At 38.6% G+C, this 18,412-nt stretch overlaps 1 protein-coding gene across 4 annotated transcripts in view; it reads left to right on the forward strand.

The window, feature by feature from the left end:
• The window catches only part of CLYBL (citramalyl-CoA lyase), a 172,285-nt gene that overhangs the window by 5,365 nt on the left and 148,508 nt on the right, over positions 1-18,412 (forward strand). For 2 of the 4 annotated variants that reach the window (XM_071742484.1, XM_071742487.1), the window contains exon 2: positions 7,947-8,000. The exons of the other annotated variants lie outside the window; for them this stretch is intronic. In XM_071742484.1, the coding sequence (XP_071598585.1) occupies positions 7,947-8,000 (54 nt within the window). The remainder of the gene's footprint in view (positions 1-7,946; positions 8,001-18,412) is intronic. 4 annotated transcript variants of the gene reach the window in all.

The following is an 18,412-nucleotide window of genomic DNA, read 5'->3' on the forward strand; positions in this document are numbered from 1 at the left end:
GGTGTTTCTCCAGCCACTGCCCTTTGCCCACTTCGTTCTCCTGCCCCATGAGACCCCTGGAGCACAGTGGGTCTGCAGAACTTTGTCTGCAAGTGTTTCTGTAGGTCAGCTGTGTGATTACTGAGCCTCTGGGAGTTGAGTAAGTCCCCCTAATAATTTTTCTCTTATTTTCTTGTCAGTACTATATTTGCCTCTCAAGTTTCCCTATGCCCTTTGAATCTCCTGGTGTCATTGGTGTAAATAGGATTTGCCTGTGAAATGGGCATAGCTGTGGCTGCCTGGCTTACCTTCTCCACAGCATTGTGGGCTGGGGTTGGCCAGTTGTCACAGACCACTTGTCTTCTTTCTTCTCTTCCATTTTAATTAAAAATGGTTGGCATCAGGGGCTCTGCAGCAATGAAAGGGAAATGATGAAACTTTGAAGAATTTGGGGCATAAAGTCAATCTCTAAATTTTAATGTACTCATTGCACTTAAACAGTTGATACATTTTATTATTGAGCTTTCAGGTGACCTAATTTCCCTCGGTACTGTACATTTAGCTTTATACATCTGCACCTAATTTGTAAAAAAGGACTTAATGAGAAACTTCAAACAGTTTAAATGTCAATTACAAAGAAAGCAAGGTTTTAAAGTTCCAGTAATCTGTCCATATTGGTCATCGAAACATGATCCCAGGTGGATGTTAATTCAAGACAGATGGCATTCCAAAGGCACAATTACAAAGAGCTTATATATTTTCAACACTAACAAGCTGTCACACTATGTTGTAGCTACACTTCCAGTACTGTATAACCACAATTGCTGCTTTATCTGCTGTGGACTGGGTAATAAAGGGGTTTGATTCCCCACCCTTGATATTGTCAGTGGGATTCTTGATGGAGTGAACCAGAGAGTGGGGTTATTTTGTGTGAATATTTTTTATTCGTTTAGTCTGTTGGGTGGAAGGTTTGTGTTTGTTTTTACGTGGCTTTTTTTAAGTGGCTGAAATACTCTTTAGAGAAAGAAGGGGACGTATCGAATATGGGCATAACAAGACTAGCTCACCACAGACATATTTCTATTTCCTGGCAACTTTAATTAACTTTAGTCTTATCAGCCGCTGGGCAATAACCATGATGATTTGCTGAAAACACCGACATCCTGGATGTTTTCAGTTAAAAAGTCATCTGAAAGCCTTTGGAGTAAGGCATGTGTTATTTGGAAGACTGAAGTCCAAGGGATTGATAGTGACTTGACTCGCAGTGGTGTAAATGGGCACCAGCCGGGCAGGAGTGCTACACCCTGTGGAAAAGGCAGTTTGAATTATTTTTAGGTTTCTGAAAGTATTCTTAAGCCCAGAGGCAGAGGCGGAGGGGCTGGACAAAGCAAAGTCAAGGTAGGACTTTTAATAGACTGAAGCATCAACATGTAATGTAGTTTTTCTATTTGAAGATGTCCCTGTTTATTGCAGGAGGGTTGGACTAGGTGACCTTTAGAGAGTCCTTCCAGTCCAAACCATTCCATGATTCTATGTGGTATATGGCAAGGTTTGTTGTAGAAGATAACGTTTAGTATCTTGTTAGTAGTTGAGGTGGGTGGTGATCTCTGTAACTGAACAGTGAATGAAAATTAGGCAAAGTTGTCACTGACTTTTTGTTTGTTTCTGGAAACTGGGTTGCAAAAAAGCAAGACTTGCACAGCTATGATTAGACGGTGTTTTAATAGGCTTTAAAAATTCTGTGCTCTTAAGAGCATGATTAATAATGCTCCTCAGGATGGTTTTTAAGCTCCTATAGGCACATATACCCTAAAGAAGTACTGAGAATGAAGAGCTTATATTTCTGATAATTTATCTACCTTTCACTGGAAAATGGAGAGGAAAGTAGGAAGGTTGACATGCTTTATCCTCTGAAGGCAGGAATTAAACAGTGAGGTGATGCTCTTTAATTTTTGTTTTTTATTAATGAATGTTGGAGATGTGTTTTTTGGAAGCATCATATTCAGCTTCCTTTAGATGCAAGTGCATTTGAAAAATGCAGCTCACCAACAAATGAACTGGACTTTCTAAGCCACACTTGAAACAAAATGCCAGTTTTACCTACAGTTTTACTGGATTTCCTGGCATTTGAATGGCCTCTAGTAATTGTTTTTAGGAAAAAAAAAATCAAACAAAAATGAAAAATAAAACCCAAAGCTCATTAGCACTGTAGTTGGCACACTATGAATCGTTAAATCTTTATACAAATGCAGAAGTAATTTGTAACAACCACGATTTTTTTTTATTTTTTTTTTTTTTTTTTTTTTAATATTTTCTTTTGAATTTTTGTTTGGACTGCTGAGTTCCAAACATTGGATGTTATTACCAAAATAGGGGCAGAACCAATTAATGTTTTAATTAAATAGTATGTATAATTCTTGAGTATCAAATATGCTTAGTGGTGATAAGTGAATCAAATTAGGTGGAAAACAAAAGAAAAATAAATGTGTAGATAGGGATTTTTTTTTACCTATTTTTAATCTGGTTTTGATATTAGTGTGTGTTGCTCTCAAGTGGTTTCCCCTTGTATTTTCCCAGTGCTTATCGGGGCAATATACTAAAGTCTTTTTATTTATATCAGGCTTTGCTTTGAGAGTTAACTAATTGTTCAAGCCCAAGTGGGAAACTTGTTGCACCTGGAAAAATAGGAAAGCAAAAGCAAGAGACATGTCCGCATCCTTTCCCTGGTGGTTCTTCACCTGCAAATTTGAACTGCAACAGTAATAAAAGTTTTGTGGACCTCATTTTATGTGAGATCATTAAGCGACAGGAGAATTCAGGACTAGCTGCCCTTCATAATTCAGGACACTGAAAGGTGTCATTTATAAGCTCAAAGTGCCTGCAGGAGGGCAAAACAGGCTTGTAAAAAACACACTCCACACCCTGAAAGGGAACCAGTTTGTACTGCTGGCTGCAGCCTTGGAGTGGCATAATTGCTAAGGTGGTGGGGATTAGGTTTTAAAAAAAGGGAAAACCACTTGCCTCTAGAAGTTGATGTAATAGTTTTTTACACTTCTTGACTTGATATCTCATGTCCAAAAAAACTTGAAAACATCCTGGGCAACACTCCCAGTAGAAAACTTACAAGTTGTAGTGTCAAGGTGTTGGACTTACTGTCTTTCCTATGCTAGGCCACTGTTTTGCTGAACTGCTTATCTGCCTATAAAATAGGTTTTTTTCTGACTTTTTAATAATATTTTGCAACCAGTGACTTTTGCCTGTTATGTGGGCCAGGCATTTTGTAGGGAGAGCTTTTGCCTCCTTATTGCTGGAGGAGTAGCAGCATGTGCTTGTAATAGAGGGGTCTTCAACGAAGTGTGTGATATGTCCACATACCCAGTCTTCTTGAAACTGATTGTTACAGCTATAGACAGGCAATGGAATCTGCTAAACACAGAATATGGTGCAGCTGTAGGAACCTAAAAAGCCTGAAAGTTACTACAGTGGCAGCTCAAGGACATGCTGAATCCAGTGTTCATTTGCAGAGCAGGTACCACTTTCCCTGTGTGCTCCCCTGTTATTCCTCAAATGACAGTCAGTGCAATAATTTTTAAGTTTCTGACCAAAACATAGCAATTGCTTCCTGGAAATAAGGTAATTGTATTTATAACCATAAATGGCTGGTGCTGAACTCTTCTAGTCCAGCCAGCTGTTCATGGTCTCATTAACATCCCATGACTGAAGTTCCTTGGGTGCTAATTTGCACCATTGGAGCCTAAATTCCAGTGAAGACAAGAGCTGAGTGCGTGTCAAGTCTGCCTGCAGTGTCTTTGTTTTATTATTCTCTGTTGATTCAATACATGCATATTCATGCACACTGATTTCAACAGCAAATGGCTAGATGTTGTACCCAAACTGTTGTTGATTTCATAGAAGCCAGCAAAGCAGCTGCACTTCAGAAGTGTATTGATATTATTCCATTTTCTGATATGGCTTTTTTTCCTACATTGACATGCTCAGGGCCCCAGACACTGCACTGAGTTTACTATGGCCCTGGAACCTTTGCAGAGTTAACTGTAGGACTCAAACCTTTATATCCACTATTAAAAGGCAATTATGTGACTGTTCATGTTAGAGCTGGGTGCTTTTTTGCCTGTGGACATGCTGTTGCCTCACCAAAAATATTTCTTTATTTTTCTTTATGGTCAAAATGTGCTAAACATACCTGAGTACATTACTCTTCGCAAACGATCTGGCTGCCTTCAGCATCCACTGATGCAGGAGGACAGGAGTCAGGGTTTTCCAGCTCTCTGTAGGGAAGCATCTGTGGCAGCATTCCTGTTGCTCCTATATTTTCTTTGTGAAACATACAATTTCTAGTTGACAAGTCGTCATCATATTTTTTTTTTCAGTATTTTTCATTTAAATTCTCTAATTTGTAGTGCCTTTCTTGGGTTTGTGAGTTTATTTATTTAGGTTTAATACATGAGCCACATGCTTTGTGCCCTTACTGCATTAACCATTGGCTTATTTTTTTGCTAAATCTGTAACAGTATTAAAATATCAAGTGTGCTTTGGGTTGGGTCACTACTTACTAGTGACTTCAGTGTACTGGAAGTATAAAATCTGTTTTCCTACTAACTTTTTCGTCGAGAAGTTGATAGATGTGAAAACCACTTAACAGTTTCTTTTTTTCCTTTCCTGTTAAATTCAGCTGCTGAGGAAATCTTCCTACTCCTATAGGCTGCAATATGTCAGAAACACCGTTATGTTATGCTTGCATCATTATCTAAAGGAAAAATTGAGTGTGGGTTTGAAGTCGACAAGTGATGAAAGTAGCCCTGAGGTTGTCAATTAGAAAGCCAAGGCCTGGAGTTGATAAGTTAATGGCCGGTTCCCCTCTCACCCCCTCGCTTTGCTGCCTGCTCCTGCCTCACCCTTCAGCAGCTTTACTGCTTAGAACATAAAGAAAAGGCTCCTGCTGGTTTGTGTCCCAAAATTTATCCTGCTAATATGATTCACATATTTTCTTGGCTGGTTGCAAGGTTCTCAGTGTGGACAGGTAGTTAAACAGGGAGAAATGACATGCAGCAGATAGAAAATTCAGTCTCAGAATTATGCCCCCCTTTTTTCCTATATTTAGTTGGAGGTTTTTTTATTTGTTGTAGTGTTTCTTTGTGTTTTATTATTATTTTTCTTTGCTTGTTTAAATGTTGAACCTCCAACATAGTTATTTCAAACCATCCTCCTGTAGCACATATGGCAAATTTAGCAGCAGTGCGTAATTCAACTTCTACTGTATGTTGGGTTTTTTTTGTTTGTTTGTTTTTTTTAAGTTTTAGAACCTGAAATTAATGACAGCCAGTTTGAACTTGTGTTCTGTTAAAAGTGGAGGGCAACATGTAGGGTTTTTCCTGAAGGGAGATACTGGTTACCAAAGTTTATGGTATAATGTAATATAATACCTAATGTTTCTGTTTCAGAGAACTAACATGTTGCTGTTTCTCCTAAGGAACACATAGGCTTAGAGAAATAGGTAAACTATGGAAAATAACAAACAGGATTTCTTCAGATTTTAATTTACTCTACATAGCTCTGTCTCAACCTCGAGCAGGCAAGTCATAATCGTGGGTATGAGAAGGCAGTTTAATTTGTAAGCACATTATGGTTTTTGACCTTTCTGGTGGTTTTACCATAAGCAGCAAACATCTGTTAAATAGTAAAAAATTGCAGTTGCTGCTTCCTGCCAAAATCAAATCAAAGTGGGGGCTTAGAGCATGGACTACTGCTCTGGAGTCTCTCTCCTGCAGCCAGATTTCAAAACATGAAATAAAGCATATAGTAGCTTAACTCAGAGGAAAAGAGACACAACGTTGTATTGAACAGCTCAGCTTTGGATACCACCTCTACCTGAGGTGCCAGCTGTGCCCAAATCCCACACAGCAGAGCTCTTTCAGTGCTTCACCAGAGGTTTGGTGCAGAAGTAGTACGTGATTTTCCAAAAAGCACATGTTCCTCCTTTGACTTACTTACTTCTTGAGATGGGTGTCTCACAGTACCCATAAATAATGAAAATGTGCGATCACATTTTTTAATGAGAGGTTTTATTTTCTTACACATTGTGACTGATGTTTCTGATTCTCCAGGATTAAGTTCCTGTGGTGGGCTGTTGCAAGAGAGTTTACCTCAAGATGAAGTAAGAAAACTGTATCTAGTTTAGCCTGCCATTTCAGGTATCACATCTACCAGAAAGCCTAATTCTGGTGGTTTTTCCTGAGTTGGTCCTTTCCTTGGATTGCAGTTTTGTCTTTACAGGAATCTTTTGTAGTTACTTTCTCTATGAGGCTCTGAAAATTAACAGTGTTGGGCCAACAAAGCTCATCTTCCAGGGGAATAGTTATCTCTTTCTGGACTTTATTCTCTTAAACTCTTTCATGTGTTTTTATATCTGTCAGCCCTGCAGGGCTGTTGCACAAGGTACATTCACATGCACTAGGAATACAGTCAGCCAAATTTTGGTGGTTCCAGTCACTGCTCTGCAAAAGGCAGACAGATGCCAAAAATTGCCATCTCTTCCAGTGTGTTGCTGCAGAATGTTTCTCTCTTGTCTTGCAGGGTTTTCCCCCCTTCTCCTTTTGTTTTGACTTGGTTAATTGCTTTTTCTCACCCATAGTGCTCTCAGTCTGAGTCCCTTTCCTGCCATGTGTTTCTTTACTTTTATCATGCCTTAAGTACACACACTTCTTTAAGTGGGAATGAAAAATTGACTTGTGTCCTGTCTGCTCACTAGTTTGCACTACTTAATTGCAGACTTCCACAGCACATGCAGCTCAGGGGTACTAAACGGTGCCCATCTTATGGAGGCTATGGTGCTCTACAGAGAGACTACAGGTAGAACTGGTCTTTTCCCCCTTTTCCTAAATGAGGAGGAAGAGTCTCATTTTAGGAGGAAAAGTTTCTTTCTTCCCAGCAAGGCTGGTTGTGCTGGCTCACTTCCATCACCCCAGTGTCAGAGCTTTTGATACTACAGAGCTTTCAAGGGCTAAAAATCAAAGGGGTTCCTTTCCACCCACATACTTCACCTTTCCTGGCAAATACAGCCTGAGCAGTATTTCCTCCTCACCACTTCTGCGTGGAGCTCATGCCCCACTTAATGCTGATCTGTGCTCAAAGGCATGCAGGAAAGAAATGAAAATTACCAAAAAGTGGTGTGGCGTTTCCTATTTTTTTTTCGTTCCAATATGAAATCTTAAAACAGGGGGAGGCTTGTGTAGGTTCAGTAAGCTGAAGCATTTAGAATGGAAAAAACCCCTTGTTTTATATATTAAAAATAAAAATTAAAAACAAAAAACAAAAACCCCAAACCAAACGACAGTGCTTGCACAAAGGCAAGTTTGGAGTGAGAATATTGATTTGACATTTCCAGATTTTTAATTTGTAAAACAAAACTGAAGTTATCTTTATGCAGTCAAGATAGATTTTCTTTGAGTATACCTGAAATGATACAGAGTCCTGTTAAGTCAACTTTTTCTTTGAGGTCAGTATCATCATGCTATTAGCAAGCTGTCATCCTGCTGACACTCAGTACTGATGTTCCTGAGCAAAATAAACCAAAAAATTAATATCAAAGTTATATGCATTTCTTCGGGCAGCTGTGTGTGAGGACATTATTTGCTTTGATCACTTTTGCCTGGAAAATGATCTATTAACTTTAAAACACAACCAACAAATGGCAGAATCTAAAAAAGAAAAAGGAAGATGTGATGGCTTAGGTTTGTTATTGTAATCCATGACTATAAAATCACGTATTCATAACACAATGGTAATGGCAAAATTAAATGGCTTCAACCCAAATGTAAACTTTTAGGGAAACCATCAAGAATTTGGGCCTTTCTGGTACTGTAGACCTCAAAGATGTTTGGAGGCCTTGACATCAGAGTCTGAGATGCTCATCACTTCTCTGATTCATCTGTTGCAAGGTATGACAGGGTCTGCTGCATTGAGAGGGTTGGCTGCAGGACATCTTTGCTTCACAAAGGGAAGTACTTCAGAAGAGAAAGACACTGAAGATTTTTATTACTTTAGACAAGTCCAGGATTTTTTTATATAAACATTTGGGGTGTAGATTTTGCTGCTTTCTGACACTCGTAGTGGTAATGTTGGCACCTTCCTTCATTTAAAAAAAAAATCTGGAACTAAATGATGAGCAAAGAGCTGACCCGAGTCAATGAGATGGTAAAAACTTCATGATCAAGAAATAAATAACAGAACAGTTTTCAGAATTTATGCTGGGTGCGTTTCTTCTGAAAAACACATTATTAAAATTATGGCAAGGCCTAAGCTTACTGTAATCTGCTTAAATCATAAAAAATAACAGAATAACAACAATGCTTCCAGGCTGTGGGTCAGACCATTCAGCTGATACACTCTGGAAATGCAAAATGTTTGAAGTACTGAGTTGGCTTTTGAGATCATTAGTCTCTTCTGCAAGTACCAAGAGAGTATTTGCTTCAATATATTCAATTAGCTCAGTTAAATGACTAATTTATTCAAACTTGACCAATTGGGAGTTGAAAGAAGCAGAAAAGCTTGTTCTCTACCAATTTGTGAATAGAAGCTAATTATGAGAGGATTAGATTTGCTAATACTACAATATTGAAGGATATTGTGACTAAATACTAAATTGGTGCTAATGCGAACTAATACTGAGCTATTTTAATATATCAAGTTTTAAATGAAATCACAATTTTATTTAGAATTCTAGCTCGTTTAAGACAGTGCTATTTATAAACCGTTTGTTGCATTTTAAGTTGCATTCCAATTTGCATCCAAAGAAACAAATCGTAAGTAAACACAAAGGGATCAGCTAGTAAATAAAAACTGTGCCATACATTATTTTCTAACAAAACCAGTAAAATTAATCTGAAAAATGTATAATGAGGTATAGAAGAGATTAAATATATATCAGTGGAGCTACTCTGTCCTTCTGGTTAGCAATACGAAGTGCCAAATTTAGAGTAAAAGCTATATTTAGATACAAAGCAACATACTTTAGTGGCTACAAACTGAGAATTAACCTTTCTCCAAGAAAATAACTAAAACATTTAAATGGGAAAACAAGAGTCAAATTAATTATTTAACTCAAGGTTTCCCACTTGGTAGTTTAATTCCTTATTTTTAAAAAAAGCGGCTTAAAACATTTCATCCCGCTGAAAGTCATCAATAACTGAGGTACCTGTGAGTGCACATAAACACAAACTTGACATAAGGATCCAAGGAAATTCAGCCAAGAGTGCTATGTCAAGAAAATGGGAGGGTAAAATTTTCAGTCCTGCCCATAAACATTTGGTATATGGGACACCCCACAATGAAATTTAATTACTACTTCTGCTGGTAGGATCATGAGAAAAATGTTGCTTCAGGCAACTGCAGAATGAGATATGAAGGACAGGAAGGAGAGTGCCTCGGTCATCATGCCCTTGCTACCTGGAAGGAGGGGGTAGCCAGGTGGGGGTTGGTCTCTTTTCCCAGGCAACTCTCAGCAAGACAAGAGGGCACGGTCTCAAGTTGTGCCAGGGGAGGTTTAGGTTGGACATTAGAAAGAATTTCTTTACAGAGAGGGTGATCAAGCATTGGAATGGGCTGCCCCGGGAAGTGGTGGATTCTCCATCCCTGGAGATATTTAAAAAGAGACTGGATGTGGCACTCAGTGCCATGGTCTGGTAACTGCAGCGGTAGTGGATCAAGGGTTGGACTTGATGATCTCTGAGGTCCCTTCCAACCCAGCCAATTCTATGATTCTTTGAAGATGCTGAATCTTGCTGCCATTGGTCCTTGGTGTCTTAAAGTTTGACATGGACACCATGTGGTTCCTGTCCATCTGCTCCTCACATTGAAAGCTGTTCCTGTAAATGCCAGTTCATAACCTTTCATCTCACTGCTTTGAAAACACAGCACTTTCTGTTGCTGACCATTTAAAAGATCAGTTGGGCAACAGTTAGCATGCCTGGTTTTTATATCTGTTCACCCACATGCAAAGTCCATGAATGGTACTGAGCTTTCGAGAGGTGGTCTTTCTCCAATAGTGTACTTAACAAGATGGATAGATGGCTCTTTCTCACCTCCTACCTGGGATGAATGACTAGAGCAACAGCAACAAGTGCTTGGTGCAGTGCTGCCAGACCAAGAAGCAAATCTCAGGGAGCTCCAGCACTGTTCTTCTTGTACATCCACTGTTGTGTGCCTGCCTTAACTTTGCTGAGTATCTTATTCAGGTTTAAACCTCTCATGAAGATGAATTCCTCATCTTTCAAGTCCTATGAGGAGCATCTGAGGGAACTGAGACCGTTTAGTTTGGAGAAGGCTAAGGGGACACCTGATTGCTCTCTACAGCTACCTAAAAGGAGGTTGTAGTGAGGGGGTGTTGGCCTCTTCTCCTGAGGAAGTAATGATAGGACTAGAGGAAATGGCCTGAAGTTGCACGAAGCAAGTTTTCAATTAGATATTAGGAAGAATTTCTTTACTGAAAACAGTAGTTGAGCACTGGAATGGGATGCCCAGGGAGGTGGTGGAGTCACTGTCCCTGAAGGTTTTCAAAAAACCACACAGATGTAGCACTTCAGGACAAACATGGTATTTTTTTCCAGATTGATAGTTGGACTCTGTCATCTTAGAGGCCTTTTACAGCCATGGCAATTCTGTGGTTCTGTGATCTTCATCAGCTCCATAAGCCAGCTGTGTAACTTAGAAGCAGCCCGTTAGCAAGTAGAAAAGGAATTTATAGGTGGAAATCTTGATGGGTATAGTGGCCTGTTTCTCCAGCACCCTCTTTTCCCCACAGTTACTTCCCAAGGTAGTCCTGTATGTTTTGTCTGCAAGTCTTGAGCCTCTGGGAGCCTTTTGCTGATCACATCTTTCACTGACAAGCCCAGAGGAGGATTTTATTAACCACCCCTCCAGCCCGCTGCCCACTGCCAGAAGCACAAGAATATAGCAATGAGGGGTGCATAGCAGATGAAAAACTGATGTGATGGTGTTCAACACCCCAAAACTGTGAACACGAACAGGCTAAGGGTGCAGCAAGGCCTCTGTTCCTCTCCATGTGATCTGCTGTCTCCCTCCTCCTCAGCAGCTGCTCTCTGGGGCCCATCACCCTGCTTGGGCGTTCACCGTGACAGCAATGAGGCTTTCTGTGTTTACTGAACAATAACAGCCAGTGTAAAGGGTGCTGAGGTAAAGGCTGTGCTTTACCTGCCCTGTGTGTCTGCCCAGAGTGTAGATTTTTAAATACACTATTTCTTTGTCATCGTTTTCAACTAAAAATACAGATTTTGCCATCTCTCCCTCATGTACATCAATCGTGAAAGAACAGAGCAGTATATAGGTTTTTCCAGATCAATTTTCAGGACAACTTGGACTTTTATTTTTTCCTGTGATGTTTCTAAAACTGGCAGAAGTTCTTTTTTTTTTTTTTTTTTTTTTTTTTTTTTTTTTTTTTTAAGCCTGCATATGCTGCAAGGAGTATTTTAAAATAAGGAACTTTATTATTTTTATTTTTTTTTAATCTTTAATCATGTTTAATGCTTGTATAAGGTGCCAGATTTTAATTACAGTTGGCATTTATAAGCGTGGTGCTGGCAATGGCAACCATATTGCTGAAAAAAGGCATAAATTTTGACACTGGCAATATGGGAACCCAGCATATGAGACTGTAAACCTCATTGCTTTCTGTTTTAATATACTCATTTAAGGGAAGAACTTTTAACAGTTAATATTTAACTAGAATGTTTAGGGTTCGATATAAAGTTGTTCTAATTTCAAACTATTTAGTATTTTAGGTCCTATCAAATATTGGCTAAGGCAATAACTTTCTATTAAACAGCCTTTAAATAAGCAGGCTTAAAGTAGGGAAAATAAGATGCTTCATTACAAGAAATGAGGTTGGCATCTACCAGGTTTTCCATTAAGTTCCAGGTCACAGACAAATAAAGGAAGTATGTTAGGAAAAAAAACCTTTTTAAAAATAATTAGGGAGATGTCTGTTTTGTTCACCAGATGGAAAATCAGTAGTTGTGGGTGGTCTGTGCTGGATGGGGCATCTCACAATTGGCAGAACTATGCCTTTAACTTTTAAAGTCCTGGGACAAAATGTGAAAGTAATTGACTGTTCAGAGTGCTCTCTCTCTGGATACCTAGCATGCTTTTAAAACCAAGATTTGGTGAGTTTCTGACTTTTTTTTTTTTTTCTTAATAAGAGTGCTCAAGCTGTTATGTCTAGTATTAGGCCAATTGGGTATATTTTTGGTAGCTGTTTAGTGGGGCTGTTGTCTTTTGTGCTTACGCCTGTGTGTGCCTGGACTTGCATGTGCACAACTGAAATGCCACAGCTTTACAATCCTCCATTAGCATGTTCTGCACAGGGTTTTCATAATATTGTCACTGTTTGCTGTGTTTAAGATATAACATTATTTGTTTCTTTCTTGTAGTTCATTCTGCTTCAAGGATTTTAGAACTATCGATTTGCCAGTACTAAAGAAAACAAATATTATTTGCACAAATAAGAAGGAATATCCTGTTTTAATATAAATTGGGTGTTTGCAAAAGCATTAAAAATCTGTAGCATTCTTTTTTTAAGAAAAGCCTGAAAACATAAACCTAAATGTGCATGTGTGGATAGTACATGTACACATATGCATATTAAATATGGTCACTTATGAACGTGTTAGATTTATCTTGGTGCAGTTTGTAACTTTGCTTACTGTTTCAGAACAGATACTTTTTCTAATTGCCAGATTAATTTGAGAGAACAGTCTTTTGAATATGGAAGATGGTTCGAAATACTTTGTATTGACATTAAGAATAACAGATTTTATTATCTGAACTGTGATAAGAATGCGTGCTGTTCAGCAGTGACCTCTCAAAGAATGAGGCAGAACCCATTTATGGCATAGGAGGCAATTGCTTTCTATTTACCTTACTTACAGACAATTTTTTTGCAGTTATCTATATGAATGGTCACAGAGAATTGTATGCATGTGTTATATCTATATTGTAGCTTGTGTTAAACCGATCCCCACACTTATTATGTTGAAGCATTCTCGAAGATAAGTGAGGCACTCAACTTAGTACCTTCTTTGTAAAATCCCTTTTGCTATGCATGACATGTACTCTATTTTTTTCCTTGCAGTAAATTATAAAGCTTTTTTCTTTCCATGAATCTCCTTCCAAGAAAACACATACAGCCTAATAACACACGCCTTGAGAACCATGCATTGCCTCCACTACAAAGCCGTGTTTTCACTGAAGAGATAATTATAATATGGTTTAATGTTCTTGTCAACCCTGAAACACTGTCCCTAAAGAGTGCTATTCTGGAGGATGTCTTTTTGAAGAGAGTTGAATGTAGCTAAGAAAACATACGCATAGCCACACGCTTTTCTGATAAACCAAGACAGATATTTAATACTATATGTGCTCTCAGAAAAGAATTCTACATTTTCAAATGTGTTAGTTCAGAGCTGCATCTCCCTCCAGATTTCACTGTTAAGAAAATGGAACATTTGCTTGGACTTATTTATTTTGTTTGCTTCCCCTCCTCTTAATATTTATAGACTTTAGATCTATACAAGGACGTAAACTCATAATAATAATTAAAATGCTTTTCATGCGCTTTGAAGCACAGACTTTAAATGAGTAAAGAAGCCCAAACTGGAACACAAATGGTTCTTCCCAGGCAACAAACACGCTTGGCTGTTGATATGCTGTAATTTTCTGCTTTACTTAGTAAAAACAGCAATTACTTACTTGTTCCATATCCCCCCCCCCAGCACAGATGCTACTCAGTCTGTCCATTTTCTGAGCGCTGAGCAGGCTGCACGCGTGCACGTGCATGTGTGTGCACGCATTTTAATGCGATGCAAGTCAAGTTTTCCCCTTGCATGCTGGACCATTAGCAGCATTTATTTGCTACTGCTTCTAGTTTACCACCAGCCCAAGACAATAGTGTGCTGGAAACGGCTGTGGCTGTGAAAATCTTGCTTATCACTCTTTCTTGATGATGAAAATGTTCCCAGGTGCAGCTTTGCAAAGCGTAGCTTTGACCTTCCGAATCAGTGAGAGGACAGATAAAAGCTGGATGGTCACACCAGTTAAGACTGCAGCCTGATTGAACAGATCTTTAACATCTTTTTCACTGTATTGTCTTTCGTGGTGGTCTAGTGGTTTTGAACAGTGTCTGGTGCTGCTAAAAGCTATGTGGTCTTGAAGCAAAAAAGCCTTTTAGGGAAATGAAATCGCAGGCTGGCTGAAGGCAAAGCAAGATTCCCTTTGGCTTCAGGCTGCCTGGGATTTCCCCCTTGAGTTTTGGAGCCCAGTTAAAGGCTTGTAAGTAAGAAAAATGCAGTTGTCTGCCACGCCACGGAAAGTAGGTATGACCAAAAAATATCTTGGAAAGCTAAGAACTACACAACTCTTGCAGCGAGCTTGAGGCTGCTGACACGTACAAGGAATTGTGTGGCTTCACACATTGCAACCTGACTGCTGAACTGGGTGCTTGGGATCTTGAATTTAATATCTAATTATTTTTAAGAGCGACTGTTAAATGAGGAATAAGAGTGAATGTGGTAATTAATTGGAAGGCATTTTATTAAGTATTTAATTAGTATAATTCTGGAGATGTAGTATAAAGGAAGCACAATACCTAGCAAAGTGTATAATTTGAATCTTTATTACAGTCATCTCATCATTAGCAATCCATTTGCTTGCTCTGGAGTTAATGGGATTATTTTTTCTTCTTCTTTGAGGAATTACAAAGCAATGCCTTAAATTAGTATTGAAAGTAATCTCTCTAGAGAAACTTTTCACTGCAAAATTTCCTCAGCAGGCAAGTGTTAAAACGTTTCTGATGCTGCACTGTTTAAAAATATCCTTGAGATTTCCCCCTCGGGTTTGTATATTCAAGCTAGATGCCCCTCATTTAAAGAATAAACAAGTGTTTCTGGCAGAATTAACATTAAGTTTGTTTTGGTTGCCCCCATCATTTTCCTTTTGTTTTGTAGTGGAAGGAAAAAAACCGCCTAAAAATACGAAATATTACTTAATGAACATAGATACTAAGTAGCATGAAAAGAAATTACAAATGCCGATTTCTCATTGCCCCTTTATTTTATTTTATTTTTTTTTTAGAGTTTGTTTTCTTTTACAAGATATGCTGTGTTCTTACCTAGTATTTTTATACCTAAAGTTTCGGTGGATATTTCTTAACTTAAATCTTGGATTTGGTGCTGTTTGGTTGTTTTTTTTTTCCTGAACTACTTCATTTCTTTTTTGAAGAAATAACTCACTGTGGCATTCAATCTGACAAAACATACAGGCCTTTCCTAATAGTGAATGCACATTAGTTTTTAAATTATGTTCCCTCATTTTTTGCAGGCTATACATGTGATTTTTTTTTTTTTTTTTAATATTTTTTATTTTAGCTGGGATGATGTCACATATAAATCCATCGCCACATTAGGTGCTGCTACGATCACAGCTAAGGCTGAGTGAGCTCTGTTGAGAGACAGGTATCTTTGCTGTTGTTTCTCTGAGAAACACTGTGTGGAGGGATACTTCCAGACCCCCATTTTGTGCAGTTGTCTTCTCACTGCCCAGAGCAACGTTTGCCAAAGCAAGAGTTCCCACTTGGCTCTAAACGTATCCGTAGCCCGTTCCCTTTTTCTATGTAATTTTTCTCACAATGAATTGTTTAGCTATAAATAAATTCTCTTGGTGTTTTTTGCTTTTTTTTTTTTTTTTTTTTTTTTTTTTTTTTTTTAAATCAGCTTGATTTTTAACACCTAGTGTTTTTGAAGGCACTTGGTTTCCAGCTTTCACATCCAAATGTTGTGATGGAGAGAGCAATGGCATGGGAGGCTGCACTGTTGAGTGTTGATGACCGAATCTTGTTTAAGTCAGTAAATACTCTTCTTGACCCCATTTCCTCTGGAGATTCCCTGTGGTTGCATATTATAGCCTTAAGGAATAAATTGATTCACTAGTATTTTCTTTTAAAAGACTAGAACAAAATTTTGCTGAAGTTCTCTTTTGATAATAATTTTTAAATTATTGTTATTATTATTGTTGCTAACCTTGCTTTCTTTAATGACACTGGCGTTCATTCAGCCTCTGTATCTCCCTGCATGCTGCATTCTTCTAAGTCTTTTCCCTTGAGAGGAGGCTGCAAAGACCTACAACAGCTCGAGACAGCCTCATTAAGGCTGGAAAGTAAAATATTCAGGAGTTAGGAAATGTCAAAATTAAGATAGCTCATGCAATCAAAGTTCAGCCCTCTTATATGTTTGCACGATAGCGTTGTCTTTTTATTTCAGGATAATACATGTTTTTTTCCACAGGACCCCTGCCTCTGTGAGTGAACAGGATGGACGATGCTGAGTTAATGAGCAATTATTCAATATTTTGTTTTCTCCTAATTTTTCAATGTGTAGCCCTAGGCCTTATTTACTGCACACTATTGAAACCCTGCTGTGAAGACAGAATTGTTAATTTCCTCATGAGCTTTTCTATGGCACTTATTGCTATAAATATCTGAATGCTTAACAAACATTAATTAATTTATCTTCAGAAAACCCTCATGATGAAAAGAGCTGGTATTACTACTGTTTTACAAATAGGGAGCTGAGGCATAGGGAGATGAGTGTCCCTAATGTCCCATAAATTTGGGTGTCTGTTGTCAGCCTATAGTTGAGAAGGTAGAGATCTGCATTTCACCGTGCACTTCTGAGGCACCTTTCCATCAGAGAAGAAATGTAGCACTAGGTTAGATAAAGAGGCTTTCTTGACTGTTACTGAAAGAATTACTGAGATGAGCTATGCAGGGAATACTAATACCATTTATTGCCCTGATAGTTTTTTATGTGGGGAAAAAACAGAAGCCTTGCATATGCAAACCCTCTTCACCCATACTCTTACTTGTCTGAATGTCTGAATAATTTTAATTCTGTGCTAAGTAGGAACTTCTAAACAGATTTGCAGAGCAGCATGGCTGCAACTTCACTATACTTGAGCTTGAAATACTTAGAAGATACAGTGAGCAGAGAATCACCTAAACGTAGACAAGGGAAAATACTGTGCAATACCATCCCTTAAATTACAGGCTTTTCATAGATTTGTTATCCTTATTGTGGATATTCAGGAAAGTGCTATCTTCCACTCAAAATTTAGAGCTCTTAGTTCTTTATTAGAGTCACTCATCTAAGCTCTTGCTTCCCAAAGCATTTTGGAATATGATTTAAATAGGTAGGGCCCTTATAGAGGAGTACAGAAACAAGAAATAGGAGTGTTCTCTTGGTTTAGAAATTGTTCTGTGATAAGGAGCAATGGAATCAGTTCTTCCTTATTTTTGAGATTATTGAAGCATATATTTCCAAAACACTAATTTAACTAGTAATGTATTAAACTACATCTTTCTAAATGAACAGATAGAGGCATTCACTTGGTAGAGGGCAAACCCAGTTTCTGTCCTTGCTCCAGGTAGTTGTTATTAATCAAGCATTGGTCAAAGACAGAAAGTAGTTTTTAGGTGAGTCTTCATAGACTGATGTCATGGTTTAATGTTGGGCCAGCAATTAACCAAGTGACAGATGCTCTCTATTAATCCCCTTCCCCTCCCTGATAAAGAAAGGAGAATAAGGGAGAGAGATGGATTGGAAACTAAACTACACAACTTTAATGCAGCAGTAATTATAACAAGGAAAAATTATTAAATATTTATAAATATACAGAAAAATTATACCATGTTCTTCCTCCTTTTTCCCCAGTAATGCTCACATCACCAGCAAGGCTGCAGGGCAGCCCTGGGGAAAGTCCTGGCTGGACTCCTGGAGTCGGCAGCAGTCTGGAGCTGGAGGCAGGAACACACAGATATGGGCTGACACAGATCAGGACCACAGGCAGATGAATGGACGGAATCCTCCCAGGATGCCAAAGGAAACAGGGACAGGAGAAGTGAAAGTGAAGGGTGAAGGGAAGGGACTTGACCCTTGTGATCCCTCAAATTTATACTGAGTATGACACATATGGGATAGAATAGTCTGGTCAGTTTTAGTCACTTGTCTTGTCTGTCCCTCCCTAAAGGAGGGTTGCAGGGGTGGCCTCTTTACTCCCTTTCTTTTTCTGGAGCATAAGATGTTTCTCAGAACTGAGCAGTGGCCAGGGTTCTGCACACCATTTTCCAGCAGTAACTATAAACATTGAGTGTTATCAGTCTCAGAAGCAGACACTGACTGGGAAACTTGCTGTTAATTTAAGCAAGTGCAGCTACTCACAAGAGACTGAGCTGAAAGCAAAAGTACAAGACAGAAAATTCACTCTATTCTGGCCCAAACCAGGACAACTGACCTCAAAAGTCATGCTAGGGCTTGGTTGTATCATCTTTCTCAGATCCAGTGAATGTGTA

This window comes from Heliangelus exortis, chromosome 1 (genome assembly GCF_036169615.1).
Source record: "Heliangelus exortis chromosome 1, bHelExo1.hap1, whole genome shotgun sequence".
NCBI classification, from domain to species: Eukaryota; Metazoa; Chordata; class Aves; order Apodiformes; family Trochilidae; genus Heliangelus; species Heliangelus exortis.